This window comes from Neopelma chrysocephalum, unplaced genomic scaffold (genome assembly GCF_003984885.1).
Source record: "Neopelma chrysocephalum unplaced genomic scaffold, ASM398488v2 Primary Assembly neopelma1_44, whole genome shotgun sequence".
Taxonomy (NCBI): Eukaryota; Metazoa; Chordata; class Aves; order Passeriformes; family Pipridae; genus Neopelma; species Neopelma chrysocephalum.
In genome coordinates this window covers 22506944-22518382 of record NW_020897703.1, presented here as the reverse complement: position 1 = coordinate 22518382, position 11439 = coordinate 22506944, and the positions used below count along the sequence as shown (strand labels likewise).

The window sequence follows — 11439 nt, the reverse complement described above, 5'->3', positions numbered from 1 at the left end:
GACTGAGCTGAGCATGTACTGAGCACTGCAATCTTAAATCAGCAGCTTGTTTTCCTTTTGCTGGCTGACATGTCTGTTTTGGCATTATCCTGAGAGCTGCCATAACATACAGGCTTTTATCAAGGATTGACAAGGGAAGGAAATTTAACTGGAAAGGGCAACAATAAACCAGTGACTTTTCCAAGTCACGCGAAGGCCTCCCGGCAGGTAGAGGTATCCTGGGGATGTGCAAGAGCCCCAGGAAAATGCCATCCAGCCTCTGTCACTCCTTTCTTCCTCCCCCCTCAAACTCTCTTCCCTTTGGCAGCCCCGCGAAGGGTTTAACATTTACTCAGAGCCAACGCAGGCGGGACATGAGCCAGCCCAAAGGCAATGGCTTGGCACAGGGAGGAAAAAGCAGCTTGCAGAGTGTGCCCATCTCCCCATCTCCTCCCCTGGCCTCTGCCCGTGTGCCAAGTCAGGTGGCTGCACCAGCACCTTGGGCACCACTTCTTCACCGGAGATCCCAAACCTCTCAGGCTGACCCGATGCTGTAAGGGCCCTTCTGTTCCTGCCTCTGCACAGGACATCAGGTGTGCAGGGGCTCAGGGAGGGGCTGTGCCTGGAGAGATGTGGGCTCAGGGCTTGCTTGTGGGTGAGCCGCAGTTGGCCCCAGTAGTGCTGTGGAAGGGAAGAGAGCTCTGATCCCTGGAAGTGGGGTGCTCTGCTACAGCAGCTTTGCTGAAGCCACTGGAGGCTCTTTCTCCCCTTGCTGGCCCATTCCCATGTCTTGAAAAACAAGGGTGACCTCAAGCTGGAAGGGAAGGGGTTTGAGATTTAAAGTGACTGCATCCCACAGCTGCCCACAAGAGTGCCTGACACCTCAGTTCCTTCTCAGCATGCATGACCCATATTTCAGGTTCTCTCCGAAAAACTTGTGTCAGGACCTAGGCACACAATCCTTGCTTATAACACTGTATGACATTTCCTGGGTCATTTTCCCTTTCAAAACTCAGCCAGTGCCATCAGCTACACCATCAGGGCTCTCAGAGCACCTCAGGTGGTTTCACTCCTGTTTGCACGCCACAGTCATCTTTTCAGAGAAGAAGAGAAGAACCTTCAGGCATGTGCTGATGATATTTCTCCATAATTGTAGCAGTTAATGAGAATTCATCCCAGGCCCAAGCAAGTGACTACAAGCTGCTGCCATCTGAAAGCTCGGTGGTGGCCAGCATGAAATAATGAATGGAATTACTCCAGCTAGTGACAAATATTTAGAAACAAAACAGAACACACCATTTTTGGTTGGGCATGGACTGAAGGGGCTGCCACTGAAGCTTGATTGTTTTAGAATGTCTCTGAGAAACAGAGAAGCTTGCACATATCTAATATGCCCACAGTAATTCAATCCATGGAATAAAAGCAAAAGGATGCAGCATTCTTGGTAATCTCATCTGAGACACAAGATGTGCTATTGTATCATAAATTACATATCTAAGAGAACAAATCAATCAGCATTAAACACCTCAACAAACTCATTGTCTTTAATTAACATTTGGTTTCTGAACATTAAAATGCATGAATGGCAGAAGGATTTTCTTCTAAAATGTAGATATTCAAAGAGGTTTTTTTCCAATTAATAACAGAAAAAACCTAAACATTTCATTATTTTAAGTGAATTTAAAGAACCATTCAGCGACGTATCAGTGGGATTGCAGTTTGACCTACACAACAAATTGTGCCACAAGAGAAATTACTTGCCATGACCTTAGTCATTCGGATGGAATTTTTTTCTTTTCGTTTTGATACTTCTATTAATTGTTGAGAAATGAAGATGATCAAATGGTCTGGCTGTCCTTTGCTGCCTTCTTAAGCATTTCACCAAAGTCAGGGGTGGGAAATAAAAAGTTTCCTTTAAACAGTCATTAGCACTATTGTACTTCAAACACAAACTAAAAGTGGGTTTGCTCAGTTAACTGGCCTGCATGTTGTGGAACCACACTCAGCAGCTCAAGCTTCCTCTCTGGGCGCACGCCTTGGTACTTTGGTTTTCAAAACCACTGGACACCTGACATTCCTCCTGGCCAATTTCAGCTCTGTTGGAAAAAAGGCATTTCATTCTTTAGCATCTACCTGCAAGTTTAGGTGCCACCTTAAGTTATGCTTTAACTGACAACAAATTAAGTTTACAGCAGCAGCCCAGTGGCCCTCCAGGCACAGCCTGTGTCCCCAGCCCCGGGTGACCCACCTTTTACTGCCATAACAGTGTAATGCAGCGGTGCTTAAAGATGACTCTGCAAGACTTTTGCACTGATGTGGTATATTTAAGACAAAACTACAGTATAAACATTTCGAGACTGGGTTCAGTGGACTACAAATCTACTTGTTCCCATGTACAGTTTCAATACAGTTCTCAGTGCAGTGCCTAAGACAGTTCATACATCACCAGTGTTGTGAAACAGAAGCAAGAGGGTGCACTTCGTTTTATAAAAAACCCAACAAATAAATTATACATTGAGAGCTATTGCCAAGCTTTACATATAAAAGGTAAAAATACAGTAGTTAGTGTGGCTTTAACAAAAAATATCTAGCTAAAAAAATATTCATTCTTACATACTTTAAAAATAAGTTTGTCCAGTTATAGGTGGTGGTGGGGAGGTGTGTTTATGAAACAGAGTGCTCAAGCCAAGCAGTCAAAAGGAGGTGAGTTTTGTAGGAGAATTCTTGCAGCTCCCTGCTGTGGGGGTCCAGCAGCGCTGCAGGGGCAGTGCCCCCCCTCACTGGCTTTGACCAGGCTGTGCTGAAAACCTGGATCAACCCCCTGAGCACCGGAGCCACTGCAGCACCCAGCGGGATCCCACTGGCTCCGCCTCCATGAGGGCACCGTGGGGAGGGCCCTGAACTCACATCTGCAATGCCAACACTCAGACCAAACACACGGATCACACCTGCATCACTGAAAGGCCATTAGCATGGGTTGTTTCTATTTTTTGCTTTAAAAGTTATGATTGTCCAGCTGCATTTCAAAGCAGTGATGTTACCATGTCTAACAGCTATATATATATACACACACTACAACTTTCTAAACTAATAAATACTCTATGTGCTTAGACAGAGCTTTAAATGCTAGCTGGCCATGAAACAGAGGTGCTAACACTTCACCAGTAGATTTGAGGTGTACCAGAACATGTTCACAATGTGAAAAATACATCCAGTGCTGCTTGTGAAAGATATGCTCCTCCTAACAGTACTTCTCTGCTTCATGAAACGAGAATGAGCAGGGTGCAGACAAAGGCAGAGCAGGCAAGGACTGGAAACAGTTTGTAGAGAGAGACCCAAACATAGCTGGACTGTTCACCTGAGCTCCTCTAACAGGGCTGCAAATTTTCTTGCCAAAGTTGTGTGCCCAAAAAATTGCCCAAAACATAGCTGTTACACAGCTGTCTGTCTTTGACAAAGTATGAGTGGAATTTAAGTTTAAAGTCAAACACATTCCAGCTAATTCATTAGCCATGACCGATTACCAGGTAAGTAGATATTTTATGTCACATAACATACCTGATATTAAATGCCATTACCACTGAATCAATGAAGAGATTCCCTTACTTCCAGTGTAAGAAGGCCTGAACTCCCACATTTTAATACTCAAAAGCCTGGAAACGCACACAGACTGATGGACTAAATGGGTGAGACTGAAACGCATCTCCCCAAGGTTAATTAGTTTGAGATATGGGCTGGGGTGTTGTTACTAAAAATGTTAAGATTTCTATAAAACCTTTTACTCCAATCACTTATGGAGTGTGACTGGAGTAAAATCACTTTTAGATCCAATCATTTAACATGCATTAACTCATTCCTGTCAACTCTTAGAGCTTTTAAGTGGTTGGCAGACCTGCCAACATCCTGATACCAGATTCACACAAAAGTTTTATTTATAAATCTCTTTAAATAAATACCAAAAAATAAACTTTAAGAGAATGCTTGGACCCTATAGCCAATCAATCAATAGTATAGCAATGGTAAGAAAATCCTTTTTTCTCAGTAGTATAAAAGTATTAATTAATACTTTATAACACTAACTGTAGGAACAATTATCCCTATTTGTGTCTGATAAAATGTAGGTGCTGAGCAATGCTGTATTACCTGCTAGCTAGTCATGATATAACACAATACCTCTAGTTTCAAAGTAAAGCAGTGATGCCAAACTGCAGGATGTTCAGATCACAAACCTGTGACCTTGGTTTTGCCAGGCTTCCTATGCAAGCAATGATTTGGGTTAGCTAAGTAAGCTACATTGACTTAAATGGAGTGAATATTTGCTCTGAGTATAATCAGATATCACTGAAAAGAGTTGGTTGCAAATCTATTAGAAATTGCAGGTTCCCAAATTAACAGTTGAAATTTTTGAACTTTTAAGTAAAAATTTTCAAATATGAGTCCTTTGAAAATTGAGGAAAGCCTCACCCTTTGAAATTTGTGTGTGAGTGAACGTGTGTAATTTCAACATTCCCTCCAATCACCACTATCCCAACCATGCTGAAATAACAGTTGGCTACTTGGTACCATTTAGATTTTAGGGGGACACACTCACCACACGTTATTTACTGTATTTGCTGTATGTGATTGCCTGGGAGGAATCCAAGGCTGGTATTCAACATGCAGTGCTGTAAAACTGTAAACTTCTGTTATTCCACTTTTGGGAGGAATTCAAGCTGACAGTTCACAGAGCTCCTGAACCCAATGGGAAGAGTCAAATATCAAACATGCCTAAGAAAATGCTACTTCATTCTGTCTATTTACAAACCCAACACATGTAGCTGGTGAATGCCAGCTCAGCTGCTGAGCAAACAGATCAATAGCTAGTGCCAAGTTTCCCCACACAGTCCTGGCTTTGTGCAGGAAGCAGACTGTTGCAGCCATAGCTTCCCTTTTCCTGCAGGAACTTTGTTGGCAACTGCATTATTAATCCAGACTATGACATTTGATATTTGAATCGTGAATCTTCTACATTTTAATAAGCAGTAAGGCTCAGATTTAAAAGTGTAAGAAAAGCCAATACAAACTGGAAGTAGCAATGACAGAACTGAAGGGCTGGTGAGCAGAAACCCTGTGCCCAGTCCAGAACAGGGGCTCCCCTCTGGCAGGGCGGGGACCTGCCCACGCAGTGCTTCAGGTGCTGACTGGAGGGGAACCTGCAGCACTTGCCACACATTTTGACTCCTGATTCTTGAGGCAATGGCTACAAATCATTGTCTGCAGAGAGTCACTCTGGTATGTCAGTCCTAAGCACTTTCTCTGGTTCCTACACTTCTCTATTAAGGCCTCGGGGGTTTTGAGGAGTGGCAGTGGGCCACGCAGAATCCAGCTGGCTTCTCCCTTAACACTCTCAGCATCTTGCAAAGAGCACAACAGCAGCAAGAATGCCTTGGTCTGAACAAAGCAGCCTTGCTGGGCACCAGCTTACTTGCACAATCCATAGTGGTTTGGTCCAAATCTTTGCTTATGCTGAGACACGTGCACACAGCCAATGGGCAGAAATTAAGTTGTGCATACAGGTTCCAGAATCAACTTTCACATTTAAGTTTGTTTCTAAGAACCATCTGCGTATAAATATTTATAAACAGCAGCACTATGCAGAAAACATCCTCCAACCCCAGTCGTATGTACAAACCTCTTCCTAAGAAAGATCCCAGTTGTTTCATCTCTGCTTCCCTGTTAGATGTGTAATTCATCATCTTTATTTCTCCTCCCTCTGACTCTGCATTGACCTTTTTCACAGGCTGTATCCCCAGGGTCCACTTGCTCACCTCTACATGTCCATGTGAGGATATTGCTGCCCTGGGCTCAAATGATCTCTTTCAACTGTACCCTCTACTTCACCTGAGCACCAAAAGGCCTTCACCAGCTCTGTGGAGTGTGTGCTCTTACCTTCCTTCTAGTGAGATGTGAACTGCTTACAGGAATTTTTCATCTTTTTTTCTTTTTTCACCCTATTCTTTCTATTCTTTGTTCCACATAAAACTATTAGATGACACTTGAAACAGGATTCAAGGTGGCATTAAGAACTGATCTAATTGTACCCTCATGCCGCAAAAATAGCTGGCAAGTATTCCTGAAGCACAGCATCTGGAAAAAACACCCAGAAATAGTATGAAGAGAAACAAAGAAATTATTTTCCTTTCTAGTCCTACAAGACAACAAAATTAATCAATAAGCAGTTCCTGAAGCAAGCTGGACTTATACCTTCCCTGCTTTGGCATTTAAAACATACACATCTCTAGCCTAAAACAGATGTATTTGAGTCATGTAGGAAATTAAATAATCAGTGCCAAATGTGAAACCTCTGCTGTAGTCTGCTAATGCTATAAGCTGTTTGGCAGGTCAATTTTCATTTTCCTGGTTGCAATGAGCAGCAGCTCAAATCCAGTCAACGTAGCTGGTCACTGATGGACTAGATTTTCATGCTTTCCACGAACTGTAACAAGGGGTGCAAGGATTATTAAGTTTAAGGCCAAAAACGAGAGTATGTGTTGGTAAAATGAAGGAAAAACAGAGGGAATAATCACACAGAAGAACATGTCCTTGGCCACATGAAACAGTTACCACTGTGAGTCCCTGTACAGAGCATGGCCACGAGGTGGCCCTATGAGTTCTCCTAATCTCTGCGATATTAATCACTCTGCAGCGGTCACTGAGCTCACACCACACCCCACATCACAGTGAGAGCCTTCCACAGGGTAAGTAACAATAAACCCAGCATGAGCAGAACACAACTGCTTTCTGTTCCTCAGTTCAGAACTAGCTCCAGTGTGGCATTTCGCTCCTCCCAAGGGAGAAGATCAAATGTGTATGTGGTTCATATCCCAGTTTAGACTGAAATTCCAGTTAGACTGCAATAAACGTAGGAGTCTCTTCCTGGATCCTAGCAAACCAGGTGGTGGTTTGACTCCCATTCAACATGAGTTTGATCCCAAGCAAGTCTTTTGGAAGGATCCCTTGGAGATATGTTAGAAGATTTGAGTTTTTACAAGGTGAGAAGTTCAGAAACTCCTTCTTCTAGAGTTCAGTGGTGAGTAAACATTTTGTTCTTACTGTAGCATCTTCAGTAACTGGGCTAAAAGGGGAAAAAAAAATGAGGCTCTGTAAATACATTCCTCCAAAAAGGCCTGCCATGAAGCATTAAAAAAGAAAAAGGTCAGTATTGCTCCAAAGAGCATTAATGGCTGTTCACCTCCTAATTCAATGAGATCAATGGACAAACCTTAATGAGATCAATGGACAATTGCAGAAGAGCAAACAATCAAATTCAAACAGTGCAGCAGTAGCATCACTGCCACTCTTTCAGAGCGTTTGCTGAAAGGCCTGATCATCACTGCCATCATCCTCCCTCACCAGTGTGGCAGAATGGCATAGCAAGGGGGAAGGTTTCTACCAATTTGGTTTTCTGACATCCTTACAGCTTGGAAATAAGCGGGAGACATCCCTCTCTACCCCCACCAATCCTCTGACAGGTACTGAAACACTGTAAAGAGATTTCTCAGAATATTTATCTGTACCATAATTTTAATCCAATACTAGAACATGTTAGCACATAAGGAAAGAAACTGAAGTGAAATGATAATATACACATATTAGCTGTTCTATTTATTTGTAATATTTCAAATGCTATAAAGTGAGACACAAACTACAGTTTATAAGCACAACAAAACAAGGCACTGTGTCTAAATGACCAGTGGAAGCAGCAGGGGCACAGGTTTCCTTCCCACTTCATACAGATTTCTGAAATGAGTGCTGAGGAGATCTTACCTTGCAAGGACTTCAGCTGTCTGCTGGGATGGTGTCAATCCAGCTGACAACAGAGTCTCTGTGCTGCCTTTTGCTGCCTTCATGGATAAGGCAAAATCATTTCCCAAAGGCCCGTTGGAAATCAGTCCCGTCTGAATGGGGGAGAATGAAACAAAAAACTGAAATAAGCACCTGCCAGGACAAGACAGGCTAATTTTTCAATATGATTTATTTATAACTGGAAAAAATAAGATTCATCAACCTCCAGTTTGGGTTTCACTAAACGCAAATTCTGAAAGAAATTTTACGGTATTTACCTACAGTGCAATACAGCAAAAAAAAAGTTTAACTACTAACAAGGCATGTATGTTGTCTGATTTACTCCAGCCCAATTAGTTTGCTGTATTTTTGGTCTGGTACATTATTTCATATTATTACAAATTATTGTATTTTACTATTTTACTTGAACTCCTGTTTCTTAATGAAGACAAAAGCTTTCTTTTTTATTTGATTGCTAAGGAATGGTCAAGTAACTCACTGGCACTAACCACCTCGGTGTTATGATGGGCTGGGAAGACACCTACAAAAAAGCAAACAAAAGCTCAATGAAAAGGTTGGAAGTAGCAGAGAACACTCTCAAAATAATACTGCCTCCCTAAACAACACTTCTCCCTAAAACAATCTTGGATATTTGCCCCTTGTTAGTCTTTGCACCACACCAGTGATGAGCTGCACGTGTGGCACCCACTCAGCCAATCCCACTCACTCACAGACACACTGGGAGCAGCATCAGCTCAGCCCTCTCTTCCCAAGGGTCATGGAACCCATTATTTTTTTAGTGCTTTGTTGACAACATTAACTAAGAGCATACTTCTGTGAACAGTTTAAAGGTTCTTCTTCCCCCCTTCTTTTTTGGTGTATACAATATAACTCCATTTTGCCAGTGCAGATTGTAAGAGATTTTTTTTTATCTACATAAAACGGTTGACTTGTATTAAAAGCTTAATTTTTGAGTATTTATTTCATATGCATATATGTATATATATATACATATATATGTGTATATACACATTTACATATAATTTCTGAAGTGTTATGTATACCCAAAAGCCTGAGAAGCAGGCTGACACTTGCAAGTGTACTAAAATAAGATTAGAGGTTCCTGTGGCATAGATACAAGTTCACTCTTCAGGTTCCTTCACTTCCCTTTCAAAGCTGTAAGGTCTAAACCCCTACATCAGCCACCCTACAAGTGGTGGGGGGTACATATGCAGTGATCCAGGTCCATCACTTCATTCCACTGCAGCAGATCAAGCCTGGCAGACAGAAACTAAAGCCGGAGGAGAGTTCATGAGTAAAAACCACTATATGTGTGAAGGAAGAAGTTTGGTTTTGAAATACATTTACCCGAGGTGTGGCTTCTGTAAAGTCAATTAGATTCTCTGTCAGTGATGTTAAGGAAACGTCCTGGTCATCTGGAGTGCTCTATGGAATAAATCAGTTTTGAATTGAATTCCCAGTAGTAACCACATAGGTCTGCTGAATACTCTAGTGGCTTCCCAAATTATAGACCAGTGTCTTTAATGAACACCACTGTTTTTCAGGTCTGTTTTCTCAAATCTTTCCATGTGAGTTTTTTTAATAGCCTTTTAATTTCAGTTATTCTCACCAATGTACTAGAAACAACGTCATTGCCATTGTCAGCAAGCAGTGAACTGTCCCATCCTCCTATCCAAAGGTGGGGTACTGTGCCATTCCACAAGGTCAGCAAGGTCTGTGAGCTGAGCATTTGAACTCAGAAGATGAAATTGGTAATTCTTTAGTGGGATCAACTACATAATACCGTTTTAGAGGCAAAACAGCTACAGGTCATGGTGCTTTAGTCATCCAGAACAACCCGTCAGTCTGCTGAAGTAATAGCAGAGTCCACTGTTGGACTCCACTTCTCTTTTGGAGAGGGACAAAGGAAAGCTGACCCCTGAATTACTTTGTGTGTTTCATGGAGTCCAGTTAAAAATTAGCTTATCCTTAAGGGAACCAGAATATAACAATTAAAAATTTCAATTTAAACTTTTCCCTCTGTGGTTATTTTGATAGGAACTGCCTATGTCAGAATTTCATCCCTAGTCTCTTTCCTGGAGCATCAAATCATTGGCATGTAAGAGGCTTCCCACCAGTGTGAGAAAATCAATCAGTTTGGAAAAGAAACAGTGTCAGGCCAAGAACCTGAAAGAACATGCAGAAATGGCCTTTGGCGAGATCTATGCAGTGTCCCTGCCTGCTCCAGAAAGCACTCTCTGGCATTCACTGGCGCCTGGTATTCACTGAGTTATGAGAGGCATGTGGCAAGGTCTGCTGGGCTTGCCTGGAGGCATCAGTAGCTCAGAATGTGACACAGAAACCTTCCAGGCTGGCAGGTGGTGATACCTTTGAAACAGCAGCCTCCTCAGCCGGAGCCAGATTAGCTGGAATTAGCAGGTCCTCGTGGTTAGAGGCAGCATTGTCCTCATTCAATGCATTACTGAAAGGAGAAAACATTCTCATTAGCACCCTGCCTGGGTAGTACAAAATAGTGCTGCTTCCCAGATAGCCCAGAAACTTAACACCAACTCCACTGAGGCAGACAAAAGACTGATATCTGTATGTTAACGTAAATGCCTTCCAACTACCTCCACAGATTACTGCTCTCTGTCATAGTTTCAGCTACAGCTGTGTATAGACCCAACAGTATCGATGTCTTCTATCTCAGAGGAGTTTCTTCAGCCCTCATGTCTAATTCGCCTGAAGCCTTTCCTGTCATCCTCTTATCTTCCTCTTTAGAGCCAGGGGCAGCAGGATGTCAGGTATCTCAGTCCTTTCAGAAGATGAAAGAGATTCTCCTACTGCTTGCTTGGATACTCACCCCAAGGCCTGGCCTACACTGATTAACTGCTGCAACAGGAATTAAGGATGCATTGGTAAACCTGCTTAGTTAGATGTAGCCTAAACGCTCAGCAACTGTTCCTCATCTTTTCAGACCTGTTTATGATAATCTCCACATGGTCCCTTTACCCCCAAAACATGTTCCTCCAGAATCACTTACGGAACAAAGGTGTTTGAAGCAGGGATTGCTTTCAGCAGCTCTCTCAGGTCCTGAAATACTGGACTGGTTGCTGGGGGGCTATGCTGCGATTTGCCTGACAGGAGAATGTTCCTGGCACAAACCAACAAAAAACAAACAAACCAAAAACCAGGTATAACCTTCCATGGAAAGCTCTTAATAAATCACTTGTGACAGCATAATTTGGGGATTGCTTCATGTACATTTTGTTCAGTATGACCATGTGCAGTCTGAGATGTACATCTTCACAAATGGTCAAGAAATTAGATGTTGTAACCCTTAGAATTTTTTCAATGCCTGCAATTCCACTGGACCCAGCAATCATTTGAGATTTAGTAATTCTCAGGAAAACAACTGTCAGTGTCAGAGGTTTGTACACTATCTTCTTCTCCACTAGAAAACAGCTGCTGTAAGCAGACCCACCCCTCTCCCCACACTGAAGCTATTCACATGTCAGAAATAACTACAGTGATTGAAGCCGCTGTCGCAACCATGTTCATCAAATTAAAGCATGGGAGAATAAAGAGCATCTGCATTACCTTGTAAATAATAAAACTACAGTCTTTGTTTTCATT

The 11439-nt window shown here is 42.4% G+C and overlaps 1 protein-coding gene across 3 annotated transcripts in view; it reads right to left on the bottom strand.

Annotated features, from left to right (window-relative positions):
- Positions 1–2282: 2282 nt before the first annotated feature.
- Positions 2283–11439, bottom strand: part of EPB41L5 (erythrocyte membrane protein band 4.1 like 5) — a 57973-nt gene continuing 48816 nt past the window's right edge. For 2 of the 3 annotated variants that reach the window (XM_027678932.1, XM_027678931.1), the window contains exons 21-26: positions 10847–10957; positions 10192–10285; positions 9172–9249; positions 8303–8344; positions 7786–7916; positions 2283–7093 (exon numbers count right to left, since the gene is read on the bottom strand). In XM_027678932.1, coding sequence (XP_027534733.1) covers positions 7036–7093; positions 7786–7916; positions 8303–8344; positions 9172–9249; positions 10192–10285; positions 10847–10957 — 514 coding nt within the window. In that variant the 3' untranslated portion in view covers positions 2283–7035. The remainder of the gene's footprint in view (positions 7094–7785; positions 7917–8302; positions 8345–9171; positions 9250–10191; positions 10286–10846; positions 10958–11439) is intronic. The other variant, XM_027678933.1, reaches the window with a different exon arrangement.